Here is a 22,411-nt window from a genome sequence, read left to right on the forward strand (position 1 = left end):
AGGATTTTTTTCAGTGTTAACTCTTGAATATGTGAATTCCAAACTTCAAATCCACATTTGTGTTTGCAAGTAGAAGAGAGAGAGAATTTTATTATGATGAAAAGTTGTTGTGCGCACAACAATATGTCTTGTTTTGAGGAAAGAAAAACATCTTTCCCATTGTTTCCAAGGGTTTGTCATTACTTGACATTGAAACAAACAGAAAAAAGGCAGGATTACCTGCTCAAACCAAATTGTAAACTGAATTTATATGTAACTCATTAGATAAGATAAGAAACTATGTAATTAATCAATATAACAAAAAGACAGTAACAGCTCAAGACTGTGTAAATATTGTGTCTCTGCAATGGCAGCTTATTTGAGAAACTAATCAGGAGTACCCGTTTAAAAGGGTTTGCGTGATGCCACGGAAGAACCACTTGTGTTTCCCTATGAATTGATGGTTCTTTGGAGAACCTCTTTGGTAAATGAGATGGATGAGTGTGACAAACCTCCACATAACATTAAAGTTCTTTGCAAACCCTTAAATTGGTGTACAACTTTTTTTTTTATTATCCGAGGGTTCTTAAAGCCTTTAAAAGGTTATTCACACTCACAAATCTCTTTTCAAACATGGTTCAAAAGAGATTTGTGATTGTGAAGAATCTCCACAGAATGTAAAGATACCCTACCAATTAAAGGGTTCCTCCTAGAACCTTTACCTTATGTATTACTTTATAGTCATACATCTCATTTTCATGGTTCTTTAGGGACATGAAGAGATTTCGGAGTGTGAAGAACCTTTTAAAGGTTTAAATAACTTGGTTAGGCTTGGGATAATCAAATAGTGGACAGTGCAGAAAAAATAAATGTTCCTAAATGGTTCTTGGCTTGGACATACGGTTCTAGGGGAAAAAAAACAGCATTTATTTGGTGTAAACTTTAAAAAAGTTTCTTTACACTTGAACAACACATTTAGAAATGATTCTTTAAAGAACCATCCACTGAAAGGGTCTTGGGAAAGTGTTTTTTCTGTAACATCATTCCAGAGAACCTCTATATGGTACAGTCTAGTATATTCGGTATTTATTTCCCTGTCTGGCTCACGTTTTCCTCCAGACTGTTTGTTATTTCATTTCTTGCCATTTCTTGATTTAAAGGGCAGCAAATGGCAAAGGACAACCTTATTCACTGGCTCTCATCCACTGAGGGGTTGAAAGAGCAGTCACTTTGACTTGATGTAGAACCATAGAAACCTTTTTGATCTAGCTTTATGTACCTGTCCATTTGATTTTTGGCACTTCTTAGCTTTGAACTTTCCCAGTGTTTCAGTGAAAGGTCTTGCCAGCTGACACTTTCAGAATGATGTATCACATCATGTACCGTACAGCGTAGGATTCATTTTCTAGTCCTTTTGCAGCACCTGTAGGTCTCTGTAGCGCATCTCTTGGTTGGCAGGGAGGAGTGCTGATTGGAGTAGCTCATCCACATCACTCCACGCCGTCCCTCTGCATATTGCTGATGGACCAGCCTCTTTGTCAGTGTCATATTATGTGCCGTCGCCATTCACTCGGTGCCAGCGCTCTCCCCAGCAGCGCGGCTGATGACTGACACTTTCGGATTCTGTTGTCAGGCGCACAAAAGCAGCACAGAGCATCATGGATGTGCGATGTTGACACCACACAGCCAGCGCTGGACCGGGTGTCACAGTGTCACATAAAAGAACTTGTCGGGTTAACGCGGGGGCCTTTGTCTCAGGTAGAGGTTAGCAGATGGAGCTGACACCATTAATATTTACAACTCCAAATGAATACATTTCAACTGTCAGTCACGGCACAATGGAGGCAGTCAGCAGAAAACTGCTCCCCGGAGAGCTGTGTCTGAGGCGCAGGGGACTAATGAAATATTAACATCAAACACTACGAATGAATAAATAACAGCAAATCACTCTCGGAGCGAAATATCTGCCCTGTCTGCAAGTAAACTGGTTTTGACGCCTTAGACAAGCAAGTTTTTTTTCGGTTCCCTTTTTGTAATGCTAGCCTGTATTCATAGTCAATAGTCTATGGAAATTGGGTTCTGTTGGGTGGATAGTGTACTAAACAAAGAATGTGAGATATGTAGCAAAATTCAGGAAGCAACAAATCTCCGAGCAGAAGATGGCGTGTCTTTCAGTGGCATAAAATAGAACTTCTCCATGTGGACAACTTTCTGGAATGTTCAGGCCAGATCAAAAAATAAAGCTCAGCAAGCAGTCCGTCCTCGCTGAGCCACTTTTGAAGCCTTTCATACCACGGCCACAATGGAAGGATTGTGGTCTGTGATTTTTTTCCCCCTTTTTTGGGGGTCTATGGGTATCAGGTGCTAGCAGGAACTGGCCTGTCATGCAAACTGCTTAAGCAGAGATGAAATGAGGTCTATTTGACAGAAGATGCTTGTTCTGATTAAAATCAAAAATCCACAACACTCACTTCCTCTCGTATTTGGCAGGGGGTTCGGTGCTGAAATCTACATTTTGCCTCCCTGCGGGACGGACTTTCATCAGACTCCTACGGCGTGTTTAGTGTTGTGGCAAGGCCACCTTCTCACTAGACACAATAGAAGCGGTCAGGTTTTGTCATTGTAATGAGTTTGGCTGTGTTTTGAGGAAATGTCTTCTTCCTTCAAGACCACACAGCCCAGAATGTTCTCCAGCTTTCTCTTCATAAGCCGTGTCATTATTGGGATTCCAGACATTAGCCACAAAGAGCCTGTGAAAGAGCCTGTGAGGGACTCTGCTCTCTGGAGTCTTCCTCTGCTTTATGCTTGTGCCCTATGCTCGGATCTCACAAGTATGTGTCTTGGAATGCTGCCCCCTCATATTAGACTGTCATCTGCTGCTTTGCTCTGGACTGGCTACTCCTGCTGACCGCCAGGATCTCCATGCATTTTGGGGGGGCACAGTTCCCATCCCAGTGCCTCCTAGCCCCCAGCCCATGAATCCTGCTGGATAATTCTTCGCCTCTGCGAAGAATTCAGAACTAATCTTGGAGTCCTCTCGCTTGATGATGAAAATCTGGTAGAATTCCCTCGGACGTTGTCTGGAGTTAATGAGTGTTTCTGATGATGAAAACAAGATGATGGCTACAAAGCCGGGGTGCAGTGTTACAGTACGGCTTCCAGTGGGAAAAGATAGCTAAATGTACAACAGATGTCACAAAAGAACCTACTTCTGTGTCTTTGTTGCCAGAGTTACAAAAACAGACACGATTCTAAGATCTGGCTGACGATACTATTGAATAATAATACAGGAGCAGCTTTCGCCTGTGATTTGACTTTACAGTGCTTTGCAAAATTCAGAGTCCACCCTTCATTTATTACATTTCCTGTCCAACCCAGAGTCCAGACATCATCATCATGTGTTTTGGATTGTGAGAGGCAGAAAATGATTTCTATAAAAAACTAAAAGGAAGTCTTCTGAAGAGAATGGAAGCTGTCATAAAGACAAAGTGTGGACACACTACTAAAAAAAGAAAAAATTGTATTTAGTTGTTCAGTGTGTTTTTTTGTAAAAAATGTTTTCTGGAAACATTGGAAATTACATAAATAAAGGGTGGTCTCTGACTTTTGCACAGTACTATATATCAGAAGACCACTGCCAAAAACACACAATGGTGAGACCCTACTGAAGGTGCAAATAAACAATCAACACACCGTTTCTTGTGTTTTCTTATGTGATACTGTAGAAATCAGCTATCAATACAATAACACTGTAACCTATGTTGTGGATAATATAGTACTGTAATATTGCCACTTTCTAAATGCTTGTTGGCATTTAAGCAAAATTTAGAATTCAGGCTGAGAATAAGGCCTCTCTGTGGTGTGTGTATGTGTATTTATGACAAGCATGTTCGTCTCAGTACTGAGTGTCGGTACAGAGCTGTGGCAGCCATTGGGAACTGGCTGGTCACATGGTGTCTGAAGCAGGCTGTCTGTGACAGCACTCTCACACTAGCTGGGTTTCAGGACCATGCAGCATTGTCTGTCTGCTTTATGCGTGCTGAGTGCCAGCCTGCCCTTACTGTCTGTCCGTCTGTGGGCTTAGTATTCTTATTTACTGATAGTGAAGGAAGGAGAGGCAGTAAATACCTTTGACAATTTATTTTTTGTCATATTGGCCACCGCTTCCTGTACACACACCGAACACTTTTACAGTAAAAGAGCTCAGAAATTAAGATGAATTATAATATTATTATCACAATAAATTCGGTCACAATAAGCTTTTACTATGACCACCAGCAGTACGTCTACAGCACTAATCAGCCACACATACGGCATCCAAAAAAAGAGGTTTTGAACAAACTCCGAAGTGGTGTAGCTCTCTGAGATCTCGCCCTATTGGGAGATTCAGAGTTAGAGTTACTATGATGCTGGAAATCCAGTGTAATTGGCCCTTCTTAATTGGATGTAATACTGCACAGTATGTGAAACATTGAATATAAAACTCATTGTCATAGTTTTAAACTATCCACCCATAGCTGTACTGGTATTCTGTGTCTTATTCTGTGGGAGTGACAATATAAATGGATTCAGGTTTGATACGGTTTGATTCTGAGGTCAGGATTCAGTTAGATTTTTAATATTTCATGTCTTCTTGCTCAGATAAATGAAAGTTCTCCAACAGAACTTTTTCAACACCCGCTGTGCAGCACTCAAACACAACAAACCCTCCAAAATCACCTCTAGAATTTAGATGTGACTTCAGAAAAAAATAATATTTGAGGGTAGGTTTGCACATAGCATAACCCCCTCCCCTCACCCCACCCCACCCCACCACACATGGGACGTGCCACAACACATCACACAGCATCTAAAAATCTGAACCCATTAATTTTAATGAAGTATGCGCTAGGCGACTGAGATCATGGTTCGGTTTCTCAGTGTGTCACAGCGCAGGACTTTGCCATTACTGTGTTAAATTAAAGCCATATCGAGACCACAGAAAGACATAGTAGATGACGGGGCTTCAAATTACAGAGAGAAAGGCATTCAGTCTTTTAGATAAACAGACAAATGGTAATGGTGTGTTATCTCAGCTAACATTACCAGCCGAATCTTTGATTCACCTCATATATTTCAGCCTGAAAACAGCAAGTTTGAGAAAAGCTAGTGAACAGATGCCAAGCGTGATATGTTTTATTCTGTACGAGTAGAGTGTAAAAATGAACTCACCCTTGATGTTTATCAGCGCGCTCACTGCAACACATTCTGTGTAGTACAGCAGCACGTCCAGTGTGCAGTGGTCTTTAATCTGATAAGATGCACCCAGGTGCTTAGTTTTGTCAGTAGTTTTTGTGAAAGATGGCAAATGGGTGACCCTTGAAAGAGACTGGGGGGGTGCTGACAACATTACACTCTTAGTCTGTTCCAACTTATCGAACCCCAGAAAACAAAATATTGTGAGAACTGTTGTAAAATCTCTTCAAGTATAGTCATATTATATTTTTCCTATATTGCCTATTCCTACCTGCACACATGCCAAGCACTTTTTTATTAGGCTTTGGTAAAAGCTGTCTGTAGAGCAGAAGTAATAGTTGGTATGAATGTGCAGTTCAGTGAGTAAGGCTTTCCTCATTCCCATCTTCATCATATGTCATGGTTAGTTTTATTGTATGCAAGACTTATAGTGTAGTTATATCAACTGAGTAGTGCTTTTCACTATAGCAGCATGTAAACTAATGTAAAGTGCCCTCTTATATTAAAGTTTATGGCCTGTCGTTATCTATGCTATGCAGTACTGTGGTTTCCACTAGGAGGCGGGTACATGGATTCAACTCGAGCACCAGCTGTTCTGAGTCTGTGCTGCTGCCCCTCTGTCCCACACTGACCCCGACCCCTATTCTACCGCTTTCAGCCATGTTCTGCGACACGCACAGCCTGACCAGAGACTCAGGCCCTTCTTTTTCACTGGCTCTTTGCTAGTTAGCCTACATCAGGAACTCACTTGCTTTATGTGGCAAAAAGGGACATAATGTTTGGGATATGGTCACACATAGTACAGTTTAAGTGACAAGAACCTTATAAGGTTTCATGGGTCTGGCTGTGAGCTACTGTAGCTTGATTATAAGTCTGTGCTGCTGGATGATATGAAATGATGTGCCCATGCAGACTCAGATTTTGTGTAAATCATTTGTGCAGCCATAAACTGTAAAAATAGCTTGTCATTTAGCAAGGAATCTAGCTGGTTATGCTGAACTAAAATAAATACTTTGATTGATGAACAAAAGCAGTATTTCAAATCAATGCAAACTGCCCTGTTCCACTCTTTGCAGTGTAGTTTGTTGCAGTGATGGTTCATCAGTGCTTGTGAAAGTCTCACTAATCGTGTGATGTCTGGAGCAGGATGAATAGTGAGTTGGACGTTCTAAGTATGTATTCTTGAGTCTATTTTATAATCAAAGAAATGAACACAATGACGGCAATATTAATATTGAATGTTATGAGCTACGAATGTCTCTGGGATGAGATTTGTATGAATTAAGCTCAAGTGTATAGAAACATATGTTAAAAAACATTGAACACTAAAATCTCCTGTTAGTGTTTTGTTTGTCTGTAGGTCCAATGTGATGAACAATACTTAACAGATTATTTTAAGATTTTTTTGCGTAAACAGGGCACAAAAGTTTTCTGTTTTGCTTACATAATGTTTTTCTTTTCCAATACTGATATTAATATGGGAACTTTTGAGGATCTGATACCTATGCTGCTCCAGTTTTTTCTTTAAAAACTAACTTTGAAAGGAGCTATTTTCAATTGAACACTTTCCTTAACCCTTTAATGTCCTCACCAAGAAAAAAGCAATGGAGTTCTTTTTTTTTTTGTATTTTTTATTTGTTTGGGGCAATAATAAAAACAATTGGTGTTTTTTTTTGTTTTGTTTTTTTGACCCCACAGTTTTTAAAATATTCACGTCTACCAAATGGTCGAGATGGTACTTTGTGGCATGTATAGTGACTCAAAATGTGCTCCACCAAATGGTTGAGCAGAACATTAAAGGGTTAAAAGCGGATATTTAAAGTCACCATGCTCAGACTGCTCAGTCTACTATCCTACAAAGTCCAAAAATGTGAAATGCAAAACTGCAGAATTAAAACAAAAATAAAAAAGAAATACAAATAAACTATAAAGAAATTGTAGATACACTTTTCTATTTTTAACGGTGGGCTACATGTGGCTACAGCATGACCTACTTTATGTCATGTTGTTCGGAGGGCTGGGCATTGTTCAAAAGTTTTTGATACTGATACCAATACAGATACCTAGACTTTGATACCAACCCCTGAACAATACCTTTTCAGTACTTTTTTTCAAATTACAACCAAGGTGTGGCTTAAAACTGGAAGTGAACTGAAATGTGGAAGTGAGTATATTTAAGGACTGCAACAAATCACAGACTAATCAAGAATCAGTAATCAGTCTAGATCTTGAAACAACCATGCTTATTGGCTTAAAGATGCTTATAAGAGTGCTTAGGCATTTAAAGTTGGTACTGATTGACATAGTATTTTTCAATATTGTGTTGTATTAAAGTGATTTGGTCGATACCATAAGTACTGAATTTAGATACCCAGTCTGATTTGTGCTAAAAGTAGTGCTACAAGCAATTCTACAAGCAATTTTGTCATATTTCAGGCTAGATTTCTTACAGAATCAGAATGAAGTGCCTTTTTCATATAAAATATGAAATATCATGTTGAATGGTTTATCTAGGGCTTGAGCTGTAATGCATGTCTTCTTAGTATGTATAGCCGTCCCTGTATAACCTGTCTATTCACCTAATGCTGATGGTAGACATCATATTCACCTTACGGAGAGGCTGAGAGATAGCACGGTGATAAGGGGGTGGAGGTCCATTCCTCATCCCCCATTAGGCTGCTAGCAGCATCAGAGTGCAGCAGGTTTGCAGAACACTTCTAATGGACATTAATATTTCTCCTGCTGCCTGCAACGCCGGAGAGAGTTACTCAGACATCTGTAGCTTCATGCTGAAGTAGGCCAAGGAAAGCAGTAGGGGGTAATGAGGAAACTCAGATATGGATTCCTCAAAGATGGCTGTGAGCTGTGATCTACGACACAACGCCTGCAATAGATTGCATCGTTTACATTATATAATTACAGATGTCTAAGAGAGAGGCCTGCAATGTCAGTCACTGCTGTGCTTCATAAGGGGAAAATAAAGAGCGCAAGGCTTTTTGTCTGTCCGACATGTCTCTCACTATTTAAACTCATTTTGAGCCAAGTAACTCTTTGGTTCTGTAGTAATGTAACTGTGTATCAGGTCATGTAATAAAGCTCTCCCCAGTGATGAAATCTTCATGAAATTGTCAGAAGTTAAAGGATTTCACAGAACAACGTTATGGAGAATAGTGAATTTATATTTATTTAACTTAAAAATTCCATTTAGTAGAACTTGTTCCATGTGGAAAAGGGTACATGATATCGCTTTGAACATCTTTCTCATTACACATTTGTGAATCAGTGAAGAGCCGTTTTAATATTTTACGACCTCAGGGACTCTTAGGATGCTAACTTAGAATGCTGTGTAAAATATAAGAGAAATCTGTTTTACCAAAGACTGGAGTGCCACCATATGCGCATATGATGCTCCGCCAAATATGCAAAAATTTTAGACACCTAAATTAGATTTGAAAAGCCGTTTTATCTGAGCAAGCTTTTGTTTGCTAATAGTAGGAATATATATATATATATATATATATATATATATATATATATATATCACTGTTGTCGATGTAACCCAATTTTTTCCAAGTAATTTTGGGCTGTTACTTTTGGTCCGTTCTTCATGAAATGTACAGACAATGTAAAGGCCAACAGGCATTTTCAAATTATGTCAAAAACTGAAAAAAATATAAAAATAGAGATATGAGGTTTTGTTCCAACAGCAGCGATATATATATATATATATATATATATGTATATATATATATATATATATATATATATATATATATATATACATATATATATATATATATAGCCACTGTGTCACAAAAACCTTGTATCTTCATTTTTGTTTTGTTTTTTTTTTGTACTTTTTTGCATATTTTAAACACTCTAGTTGCCTTTTGCATTGTGTTGCATTGTGAACCAAACAAAAGAAATACTCAAAAATTACTTTGAAAAAATAGTTACAATAACTTCCATTGCATATTAGGAACGTTTTTTCCGTTTCCTGTAAATCAGCAGATATGTACATGAAGAATACTGGATATCTGATTTTCTTCATGTACATATCTGCTGATGCCCACACAAAAACAATATAATAAATGTAAATATTGTAGCATTACAGAAAACTGTAACATTCATTTATGTTGATTTACAATTGCAGTGAAATGAATAATATGCTGACATTTTAGAATAGGGCAGCAACAACGCCAATCATTTTTTAAGCAAATATCTGCTGATACTGATATGATTCCAATATCATTGTGCATCCCTAATAGTGCCCGTAAAAGAGGTTCATTGTTGTATATTAGCATTGTCAATGAGTGCTTTCATTTCACACGCAGACTCAGAAATCATACACCAGCCAAAGGCTGCAAAAACTCTGCAACAGTATAAAAGGTCCCTCCCTCTCTTCTGGCAGAGTCTTATTGTCCATCTGCTCTTTAAACAGTCGTGTTCTGAAATCTAGTACATAGCTTATATATCACTGGGATATTGCTTTACTCGCTCCCTCTTTTGTTGCTCTCTGCGGTACCACCAACATTAAATTCCATCCCCGTCCATTTGTGTTCCTGCCACTCAGCCCTCCGCCCGCTGAAGCGTAACCAACACCTCGTTTTGGGCCTCCCTCTCTCTCTTTTAACTAACTGTGAAGTGAGAATATGTAAGCTTCATATTCCTCCTGGCAGAAAGCAAACGCCCTGTCATCAATCACAGGCTAAGAGAGCCAGCCAAGACTAATGTTGTACTGTCAGAACCACTGTGGGATATTAGCTTAATAGAATGAGCTCCATTGTACTCACTCGTGCTCAGTGGGTTTTCGGGGAAGGGGTCTGCTGTGCACCTGCGGAAACCGTGTCACGTGTTTGAGTTGCCTTTGTTTGTCGCTATTACTACTGTATTACATGCAAGAACTTAGCCTGATAGTGTTCTTTTGAAGGGCGCAGTCCTCAGGTGATTGGTTTGTAATGAAGAGATGAAGGATTATGTCCTGCAGTCATCAGCAGGGAGATGGAGGGAGAATTCTTAAGAACATTTTATTGATCGCTCACCATGTTACATGTCACACCCTCCTACAAACTGCTTTCATATAGCGATCTTGTATAAATGTCAGCACTTGTCAATCAATAAGATCGACTTTTCATTTAAAAAAAGGTTCCCTGAACGTTTTCAGCTTAGAATCATAAAGTTCTGTCTGTGTTCTTTTATAGCACAATTACTTCTCAGATCCAGGTCATTGTCTTGAGATACTTTTGACTGAATGTTAAAATCGTACGGTATTTGGTCTTTTTCTGGCATGGACCGCATAAGACCTTTTCATTCTGAGCACAATGATCATAAATAAGTAACATAAATGAAATGTAGGTAAATATGAAGGCAATATAATACAATGTAGTAGTTTTTCAGATACTTGCACAGCTTTCACGAGCCACATCAATATCATGAGCTTGTTGATTAACATTTGAGAATTATGATGAAATATCAAGACACAAGCACCATAACAGGTGAATTTCATAGTCTAAATCTATTGTACTACTTCTACATCAGAATTTAACACAATAGGAAAATTTATTGAACTATATACACTATATGTATATGATAAAAGCAGCATGATTATAAGATAAATATATTTTGCTATATCATTTATAATGGGGAAAAAACAAGAGGCTCAAACATGTTTATTTATAAGTACGTATTTCCTGTAGTACATAAACATCAGAAATATTGTCTCTCTCTCTCTTTCTGTCTCTCTCTCTGCTATTTGTACTTCTGCTTCTGCCTCTCACTGCAGTTATTCTCAGTATTCTTAGTAAATGTTTAAAATGTACATTTATGACTTGATCTTTATCTAGCCAGCGTGCTGCTTTGCAGATAAGGCAATTTAGCTAATTAAGCTGGATATTAGTTAGCAAACTGGCTAACTAACGCCAGCTAAATACAGAAGGCAAATTTGTTGACTTTAGTGTTTCATTTTCAAGCAGCTCATAACATTCAAAGATGTCCATGTTACCTGATCAAATATTGATCCTTGAACTCAGACTTTACTTAGATAGTTCTCTGTTTTGTAGTGATGATAATTTAGTTAGCAGGCTACCAACCTGACCAAGCTACCAAACTTAGCTAGCTAACATTAGCAAACGCTAGCTAAATAACTGCTTTAAAACTGAATAAACCTATATTTTGAATCAGTACTAGTAGTATCAATATTACAATCCTCTTGAATAACTTTTTGCTGCTAAGACTTCTTACTAAATCGTTTTAAAAGTCTACAAGTAATTTAACTAGGCTTCATAGCCGAGCTACTACCTGTAAAGAGCTTATTGCTGAGCTTGGGCACACTGAGCGGCTGCAGACAGAACTTATAACGCCAACTGAGAATGCCATTTTTAGGAAGGTAACTTACTTTTTTAAAATACAGACTCTAAGATGCTTGTTTTTAATTTCTCCACAGCAACTATAATCAGCACTAAATGATTAGCTATATGCACATAACTCAGTTTCAATAAAGTATGTCAGACAGAGCCTTATAATTGCAAGCTCACACACAGTGTCAAAGCACTACATTACTAGGAATTGTCAAATTCCCAGTGGAAAAATGTTCTGTATGATACAAGTTATTGTGCTTTTGGGTGTTGGCTGGAAAAATAATGCATCTGGAATTTCTCATGGCCTTTGTCAGCGTGCTCAGATATTTCTGAGTGGCGCTTTGCTCTTTGTGTGTCAAACAAAAGCAGAACAGTGAGAGGCCTGGCTGCCCAGCAGCACCAGAGGCCCATCAGAGTGAATTGTGATATGCCTTTCAATCTGTCCCTGCCTGTCTACGGGATTTCAGACAGAATAATAACAAAAACAACATCCTAACATTTGACACTTTTCTTCTTGGCTAAGGCACTCTATTCCGTCTAATAATAGTTTCGGAATAGACAATAGGGAATAACAGAAAGTCTGCGGAAGTTCTAGCACTTTACAATATTCTCTTTATCTGTCTTTCACCCAGCATGCTCCTCTGGATTCTTCAAACCGTCCCAGGGAGACCAGCAGTGCCTGCAGTGTCCCATGAACAGCCGCACCACCAACGAGGGAGCTACCAACTGCGTGTGCCGCAACGGCTACTACCGGACGGACTCGGACCCTGCACAGATGCCCTGCACAAGTACGCCCACATGCTAAATGCTTTTTTTTGTACTTTGTTTGCAATAAGTTGAACATGACTTTTATTTTGGGTTTAAAATCTAAAAGCAAAATGTGCTTCTTGAAGTGGAGAGCTTCAAAATGGAACAAAAAAACAACAGTGTGATCTACAGCCACATCTGTTCAATACGGAAATCTCTAAATCCTCAATTAATTCATATAGCATATGCATGAGCATGCAGAGCTGTGCTGTTTCATCTTCAGATGCGGTTGCCCTTTTTAGGAGCTGTAGTTAGTGGACCTGGAGTACTTTGAATGAGAATGTCACTCTTTGGTGACAAAGAAATAAAAGCTTCTGTGCGATTTGCATAATTCCCTGTCCTTTTTAGGAGAGCAGGCATTTGTGAATAAGAGTAGCTCTCTGATACCGGTCTTAATCTGAGTGCTTCAGATGAGGGAAGAGGGGGAATACTTTTCTCTGAGTGTTGCTTTGCATTATAATAAACACAATGCTCTTTTCATCACATCGCACATATAAGAGTTAACAGAAAAGCTAGATTACTTTGATTTCACTCTTACTAATGGAGCAATCATAATGGACTGAATGAATGAAAATGAGCTCATAAAGACAGGAGTTTTCCAGGCAGGCAGTGTTGATCATGTATCAACCTGCGTTGCATTGCTTGTTCCATTGATTCAAAATTCAGTGGTAATATTAATACATCTTGAACATTTGAGGGATATTTGAAATGATGTGTCCAATTCAGCGTGTTCTGTAAGGATCCTGAGCATCAAGTCATAATTTATAGCCTCTCTCCACTCTGGCGTGGCTCAGATGTGTGAGCATAACGGCAGTGACCCGTAGACCCGGCTCCCCCGGGTACAGCCGCCTTTCTCCCAGAATGCCCTCGAGAGGCTCTGGTCGGCCTTGCTGACAAGGCGTTTTAACTGTGTTTTCCACAGCCGTGCCATCCGCACCGCAGAGGGTGATCTCCAGCGTGAACGAGACGTCGCTGAGGCTGGAATGGAGCCCCCCACGCGAGAGCGGCGGCCGCGAGGACGTCGTCTACAACATCATCTGCAAGAGCTGTGGCTCAGGCCGCGGGGCCTGCACGCGCTGTGGGGACAACGTCCAGTTCGTCCCACGGCAGCTGGGCCTGACCGAATCCCGCGTCCACATCAGCGACCTGCTGGCCCACACGCAGTACACCTTCGAAATCCAGGCCGTCAACGGCGTCTCTGACCAGAGCCCTTACTCACCACAGTTCGCCTCGGTGAACATCACCACCAACCAGGCTGGTAAGCGACTATACTGACTGATTGGGAGTGGTTTAAAGTGATGGTTCCTTCTCCATACATTGTTGATCAAGACATGTTGGGTTTTTGTAGTTTAACACTTTTGTTTTGTACTGCCTTACTAATTAGCTGAGCTGCCTTACTAATTAGCAAGTGGTATAGCTGTTATCTAGGTGGCCCAATCCCATTTCTTATTTTTACCCCTCACTGAGTATAACTTTGCCCCTTCGACCTGAGATACAATGGGTAGTGGTCGAAATCTTCCCCTACAAAACGGGACAACCCTCATATAAAATAAAGAACAGTACTTAACAGGGTACTAGCGGTGCTCTGTAGGTGACCCTGCCAGTCTGCAGTGACAGCAGAGGAGGGTAAAGTTTATTGTCCACCCCTAATTCTTCAGTGATATGAAGCTGACTGCTAGCTTCTTGTTCGAGACATCAGCATACTACTAGCGATTTTTTTATGCTTGTTATAAAGAAACGGACCAAAATACATTGAAATGACATTAAACTGTAGTAATAGAGTAGTTTTGTACCTTTTAACAGAGACAATACTCACATTTGTGGGTTTCTTTGTTCGCTTGCACAGCCAGTTTTTCCTTTTTTCTCATAACACTCAGTTTTGGAGTGTGCCTCTGAAAAACCTCCGTTTAGAGGGCCATGTAGCCCTAACACTTCACCCTACCCCTCAATCACAACAAAAATTAGGACACCTTACCCCTAGGCCTGAACAGGTAAAACGGAGGGGTAAGGGCTAAGTGGTAGGGGCGAGAGGTGAAATGGGATTGGGCCTATGTCTGTTATGAGTACTCGATTAAAAGCAATCATTCAATTCCTATTACACTAAGAATGAGAATTATTCTCTTACAATAAGAAACTGGGGCTGATGGACACACATTTCTGCATTTTTTGTGATGTAATGGTTTATTTATATATGAAGTGTTTTCAAATCTTTTTTGATAAACTCTTTTGGAATCTTTAAAATACTCTGCGTAATATGTTATTGTTCAGCCCATTGTTATTCTTTGAGGATTAAGAAAAAAAACACATTGCTTGATAACTTATATAATTGATAGTGACAGCCCTACTATTATCTGTAAAAATAGATAAGTGCACTGCTTGCAGTCAAAATGAATTGCTCACACTGATGTTCAGCAACTATTTTTGATGTGTTTATCCTGCCTGTCCACTTAAAGGAGGAAAAACACAAGAAATGACAGATATTCCAATAAGACAATGCAAAATGCCATTGAGAGAACTTCAGACATGATTTAAAATTCATTGAGATCTTATAGAGACCCATGGGAAATGTGTGGAGAAAAATAATCTGATTGAATAGTCTGTAAACAGCAGTGAAGAATAAGTGGGAAGCAGTTCATTTAAATCATACTTAAAAAAAAATTAGGAAAGTATGACAAAGCAATGTGAGGTTGTATTCCAGACTAGATAAACTACAAAATCCTGATAAACGTAACATTGTCAAAAAGAAATGCTCACAGCTTATTTTTTGTAATCATCACTGACAAATCAAAAACATTAAGGCACAATAAGAAATACACATTCTGGCAAAAAGTGACAGAATCATTCCATTATCAACCAAAGTGTCAAATAATGAATAATAATGAAAAGAATAGCTGTCATTAGATCACATATTAAATAACATATAAAATATACATCAATATAAAATAATGTGCTTTAAGAAAATAATCAGCTATTGAAAATGTAGATTGTGCTTTAACAAATTCATTAAACTGACAATGCTTTCAAACAACACCTTAAATGTTTACAAAGCTGCCCTCCACATGGCAGACTGGGATTTGATTCTCTGCACAGTCCCTCCTCCTCCTCTCTCTCTTCACTTCTTGCTAAATTGCTATCGCTAAATAGCCAGTGTTAGCATTAACAGGTGGTTTTTTACCAGTCTAGAAGAAATGTTGCAAGTTCAGCATCAAACTTCGTTCCTTTACTCATGAAGAGCTGTCTCCAGCAGTGGGAAGCAATTCCAGTGTTAACTCTTGTTTTGCTTCTATTTATGTCATCTCTTTTCTTTGCTGCTGAACATGGTTTCTTGCCGGGAGCAGGCAAGATCAAATATTTGAGGTATTTTGATGATTTAGATTTGCATGATGCCAATTGGTAATGCATAAGCTTCCATTACTTGTTAGCCAGAAAATAACTTTATAACGTCCAAAAAGTATAGTAATGAAGCAAAATTGGGACATCAAACATTGAATAATGGAAAAAAGGGTATACATTAGATTTTTTGCTGAGTAGTCCCTTTAGTTCATCTTCAGAAATGAAAGTGGTTTGCACTTCATTAATGTATTAAGGTTACAGGCCTTTGTTGTAGAATCATTGAGACTTCCAATCGCCATGCTTTGGTTCAAAAGTGCATAAGCAAACTATCTTGCACTCTCATTTTTCAACACCTGATCATACATCCTATTTCCTTATGTTTGTGAGAGCAGAGTGGCAGTTCACACTGTTCTCATCATATTGCCGGGTGCGTGGATTGAAAAAAAGTCAGTAGAACGCAGCGGTTCAAAGGAGCATAATAGAGTTTAATAGAGCATTTTAATGAGAGCTCTGCCCCTGGTTGTAATGCTGTGAACTCGCTGGCCTTGGCACTGCAGGCTGTGGCTCCACCGGTGTGCCTGTCAGCCCACATTACTGCCTCAGCGCTGCTGTGAAACTGCACCTCACACCACCAGCCTCCTCTAAACTCAGAGAGAGTCTACTGCCAGGGCCTGCTAGTCAGCTAGAGCCACGGCCAGAGGCTGGTCCAGCCAGCAGGAGGCCTGCTCTAAACAACATGGGGGAGATATAAACTTCCACACTCAGGGACATATTAATGCAGTTGCTCTGAGAACCAGAGAACGTAATGATTCTTAGGGAATGCTGAATGCATGTGCATAAAGTTACAGATGGCTAAGTAAGAGAACATGAAAATGCAGCCCAATGAAATGTTTTGATGTAAAACAGCACAGAAAAATGTTTGCAAGCTTTGAGAAGTTGCTTCTTCACAGAGTTTCTCAACAACATTTCTGCAGATGTTGATAGAGTTTCAGCTGCAGCATATTAGCGCTTATGTTTACGTTTGTGGTTTAATTTCTTTCCAGGTTTTGTAACTCTTTTAGATGGTAGACATAAAATTTGATTTTTCATCTGAACTGAAGTCCCCTCGTTTTTTGCACTATGCATTTTTTCTCCAGTGATGTTGATGAAACGTTTCTGTTGAAATGTGCATGATTTACGAGACCGGAAGCAAACTAGATTCCTGTCTTCTGAAAGTGTTTTGTTGTGTTTTAATGATGTTGTTGTACTTTTTTGATATGAGGAAAACTCTGTACTACAGTCTTTATGGAGAGATATTAATTACTCCTCCCCTCGTTGCTCACTAGCAGCTAAATGCAGAGTCCCAACATTTTACAAACACACACAGAGCCAAAAGTGTCCTTGTTAATCTGATAACAGAGCTAAAAGAAAAAAAACATTTATTTCAATATATTTATTAAATATGTATGTTATATCAGATTCAATGGTTATTTCACTGAAAAAGTGTTGCTTTAAATTTACCTGATTCAAACATGTATTTTGGTTCCATGTGGAGCCAAAGTACACTTTTGAATCAAGTACATTCAAAGCAACACTTTTTTCAGTGTAGGGGCAGAAAGAGGCTGCAATCATAGTGTTGTTCTCCTCTCCCATCAAGTTCTCTCCAAATATCTAATTAATTTTGTGTGAGTGTATTGCTTAGATTTACTCTTAACAATAAAGGAACCAAGAGGAGTTGTTTGGAGTAAAGCCACAGAAGAACAATTTTTGGTTTCCTAAAGAACCTTTCAATAGATGGTTCTTTAAAGAGCCATTTCTGTAAATGAGATGTTAATGTGAAGACATCTTAAGTTTACAGTTTAAAGAACTTCCACATAATTTAAAGGTTCTATGAAAAACACTAAAATGAAAGGGTCATTCTACAGTAACGTCCACTTTTTATCTATCAAAATGCGTCAATAGTGTTACAGATCGTCATTGGTGTTACGCATAAGAAAGGTAACACCAGAGACATTTTGAATGCATTTTATAAAATGGCTGCTACAGAGCATCAAACCACATGTTGTTAATCATTGAAGGTATCCACTAAAATATGCAATGTAATCTATTTGTATTCTGTTTTTTCTCAATTACATATGAATAAAGTAGGTCACACCAGTGACTTCAACTAAAAGCTTCATATGAAATCATGAGCTAAATGAGAACATTTCTCATAACTGAAAAGACACAGTGGACTCAACATGTGCTTTTCATCATAGATCTTTAGAAAAAAGGTAAAAGGAAGTCAGCAGTGTGGTTTTTATTTCAAAATAAGAGATTTTTTACACCGTAACACCAGTGACACAACTCCTGGGGACCAGACCTTTCATTATATATTTTATAATATTTATGTAGCATTTGTTATCCTTATGTCATTTAAATCATATAGATTTAAATGACATCCCATATAGTTTATAGTTGAAAATTGCAGAAAAATGTTTTTTACCTCAAAATATGGCCTCACCCTTTACACATGGCTATGAGGACGAGCACCTCTGTGGTGCTTGGAATTCTGTATAACTGATTTAAAAACCAATATTGCTAAATTGATGCTCAAGAAGGTGTGATTGTTAAAATAACTTATTGATTTATTTTAAAATATACAAAATACATATATTTAAAATACACTGTAGCCCTAACATGCTTTTCAAGAGTAATGTATCTGTAAACGCTAGGGACACAAAAATGGATGTTTCCATAGAATGACATCATGTAAAGGTTCTTTAGACCTTTTAAAGTTTTTTCAAACTCACAAATCTCTTCTTCAAAAATGGTCCTTCAGGGAACATTGTGACATTGCTCAGAGAACCCATTATGGTACCTTTTTTTAAGAGTGTAGTTCTGGATCTTCATCTGATAACAATAAAACCAATGAAAAAAACAAACCAAGTTAGGCTACTATGGCTGCCAGCGACACTGTCATGTTCCACAGACAGGGCCCAGCATGCTCCTCAGGGTCGAACTGTGCTTTTAACACAGAACACTGCAGTACTGATAGCAGACATATACTTTCTAGCTAACTCTTATGCAAGAAAGAAATGCTTACTGCTCAGTGCAGTCATGCATGCCCTACTAGTGTTTATGTGTAAATTACTATTGATTACTAGTAGTGAAACACAGCTTATTCAGTTTAATACACCCACTAGAGCTAATTTACAGAGCTTCTAAAATTTACATGCACTGCCAACCACAAGGATTTAGCAAGGAGTGCCTACGAATGGATTATTAGCATTAGCGTTGGGAAATTGCTTCTGCTGTGTTTCTGCAAATGCCTACGGCAAAGTTCATACCTTCTGGATAACTTCCAGCATTTGAAGTTAGTATTTCCTCCCATATACGATTAAAACCTCTCATGTGCCTGTTTGAGAAACATTATATGACGTGTAGGTCTATACAATAAAGTCTTCTTTATTGGAAATGGTTTAAAGCTTGATTAACTAGGATATTACTTTGTCTTTCACCACAGTGGAAACTCTCTTGGTGAGCAGAAAGATTTGCAAATCTTTAACAGATGGAAACTCTCATAATTGGCTCCTCTGGTTCTGTTGCAGAATACCACAAGGACATATGAATTTGTGTTTTTTAATGTTAAAGCACTGCTCGGTTTCTCATAAACTGAAGACAGCGAGAGAAGCCGAGTGACAGAGTTCCGCTTACGGCACTCATGGAAAATGGATCACTTCAGCAGAGCTGAACGAGTTGGGGAAATATGAAAGCTCTTTAGATTTAAAGCTGCATACGTGTGGATCTTTCTGTCCCTGAAGTGCTGCCATTTCACTGCTTCAAAAACACGAGGAAGGCTGAGAACAATTAGGCTCAGATGCAGAATTTAATGCCACCCATATGATTGGCACTGTAATCATTACTTAGTTATACGTGAAAATGTGCTTCTTTCATGAAGGTCGTTATCAGTCCATGTGATGAACAGAATTTGAGAAGTGTCTTTCCAGTTCTCTTTTCTGCCATATCCTGTTTCACATTTCTATAAAAGTAACCAGAATAAACCCCACCTTGCCTCAACAGGACACTAGTGCTGTACCTGAATGTGTCTGGTCATGACTCATTAATAAGTGAATGGACCTAAAATCCATCTTTAAGCACTATGGCAGGTGTGGTCAGTTATTCCCCACATTTTTACTGACTGAGTCATTGGAAGTTACTTGACTCGTCATTTTATGGCCTAATCAAATCCACCAACATATGGAAAAGAAATACATGTAAAGTGTATTTTCAACTACAGAGGGCTCGTATTAAAAATTGTCCTCACTTTTTTGAAATAAAAGATTTTGATGTATGTAAACATTGTTAGTTTCAAAACATTCACTCCTCATGTCCATACGGTCCATATATGGAAAATACAAGTAAAATGTAGGGCATGGGGTCCTTTAAATGTATGAAAACAGTCAGAAAATGTTTTTGTTTCTGAATGCACTTCAGTGTTTGAAATACATTTTGGAAACATTACTGTTATTTATCGTTAACGCTTTAGAGTCTGTTTTTTTAATTCACAAAAACAGACAAAACGCATATACATTATCATTGAAAAGTTTGTAATCGCTTATTAATAATTGCTGTTATTTATATTTAACTTAACTAATAACTTGTGTAGGTTGAAATAGTATAATCTAGACACAAGAAGGTATTTTTACACGCACACACATTTTCTAAGCCGCTTATCTTTCTGGGTCGGGTGGGGGGGCTGGAGCCTGGCGGTCAATAGACAGAAGGCACAAGAAGGTATTTTTAGTTAAGGTTTAATTTAATATTTAACTTTTTTGAGAACATCAAGAAGTTATTAACTGATAAATAATATACTGTTTTTATTAATTTACAGTACTACTTGATACATTATCTGCCTTGAGATTTGATCACCATTTTTCAATTATGAGGCTTCATGGATGTTAATTTTATAATAACTTCATTCTCAGCGCAGAGGTTTCTCAGTCATTACCGAATCATCTGCAGCTCCGTTCATCATTGTGGACACATTTTGTCTACATTTTTACAGCTTCCTACGAACTACTTGAAATCTATGAAGTTGTAGAGTTTTAGCATCATAATAAAACCACATTGTACATGTTTCTTTTACAAACTGGTTCTATATTATTGAAAACAGTGGTTATAAACCTATGATGGTGCATTGAAAAAAACATATAAAATGTACAGATTTTACCAGCTTTAAACAGCACTGTGGGTTTACAGGAGTATTCTTGAAAGATGAATATGTACATATGATATAACTTGAGGTATTCCTAAATGTGTCTTGTATTACTTCTACATCAACTTACATGTCAAAATCATGCAAAGTCATTGAAGTGAATTCAGTGATGGAGACCTTCGTCTTCATCAGTACTAGCGTTTTCATGGAATTCGCGGTGAAAGAAAAAGGCTAACGGCACTTGGCCTGCTGCTTTTGCACGCTCTGGTGTGTTTAATATTCCTGGGCTCTACTCAGCAGCCTCTAGAGCAGAGGGAGGTTTACAGCCTAAGGCTTGGAACTCCCAACGCAATCAGCCAATGGCAGAGAATCACCCCCCTACTTGATGCCAACGATAAATACCATTTACAATTTATTACCATCACAATTATCATCTGTGTGCACTTAACATGGATACGGTTACATAAATATGAAAAAAGAGAGAAATCAATTCACATTTATTCACTGGACATCATATCAATAAATTTAACGGTTAGTTTGAAAACAACTGGGGTCAGAAAATGCAGGAAAATAATATGACCTAATATCCTTACGCTTGTCCAGCAAGCCAGCATTTGTCTGGAAAATAGCATCCCATGTCTGTCTGCAGAAAATGTATGCATTATGCAGGCAGGCATGCCAAAGCAAAGTCTCATGTACTCTGCTGCCCACTACTGCTCCAACTCGATCATGATGGTCACAGTGGCTGCCTTAAACACACAAAGATCAGATCATTCATTAAGTGGAAAAGTGAATAACCTGGCAGTGTATCTTCCAGCTTTAGCGCTCTGCCTTTTGGCTTCTCTGTTTCTTTATTTCATAAAGTGAAATGAAGTGTTACTGTTTGTAGATTTCCAGTGTCTGTATTTTCCACAGACAGAATTCTTACTCTTCAGTTTGGTCTAACGTAAAGACTCCCCTGTGCTTTATACAGAGCTGATGCCAGATAGCAGATTGTTCCAAGAAGGAGCCAACTATCCAAAGCAGAAATGTTGATTTCTGACTTTTTTGGAAGGTATACAGTACTGTGCAAAAGTCAGAAAACATTCTTCAATTTCCAGTGAAATTGGCTGTAAAGTAGAAGTTATTCCATCAGAAATATATGTATTTTTCAGAAAAGTACACAGAAGCCTTAAATACTAAATATAAAATATAATTTTTAACTTAGTGTGTCCATGCTTTATTACAGCTTCCTTTTTTGGGAGACTTGCTTTTGAGACTTGGTTCTCAAAGAAACCTGCAGGGATAATTTTCCACGCCCCCAGAAGTTGGTTGCATTTTCTGCATCTCACGATCCAACTAATTCTAAGCACATTCAATGATGTTGAAGTCTGGACTCTGGGGTGGACAGTCCATTGTTCTGAGAATGCCAGCAGCTTATTTTTTCAAACAGCTTCTCGGCAGCTACATATCCTTTCAGACTCGTAGCATTGAGCAATCTTTTCACAGTGGAAGGATGGATAGAAACACCTGTGGATCTTTTTTT

General features: G+C 38.5%; 1 protein-coding gene across 1 annotated transcript in view; it reads left to right on the top strand.

The window, feature by feature from the left end:
* ephb2a (eph receptor B2a) overlaps positions 1-22,411 on the top strand; it is a 66,207-nt gene that overhangs the window by 31,666 nt on the left and 12,130 nt on the right. Inside the window, exons 4-5 of the mRNA XM_036591800.1 lie at positions 12,203-12,358; positions 13,300-13,635. Of these exons, the coding sequence (XP_036447693.1) occupies positions 12,203-12,358; positions 13,300-13,635 (492 nt within the window). The remainder of the gene's footprint in view (positions 1-12,202; positions 12,359-13,299; positions 13,636-22,411) is intronic.

This window comes from Colossoma macropomum, unplaced genomic scaffold, assembly GCF_904425465.1.
Source record: "Colossoma macropomum unplaced genomic scaffold, Colossoma_macropomum, whole genome shotgun sequence".
NCBI classification, from domain to species: domain Eukaryota; kingdom Metazoa; phylum Chordata; class Actinopteri; order Characiformes; family Serrasalmidae; genus Colossoma; species Colossoma macropomum.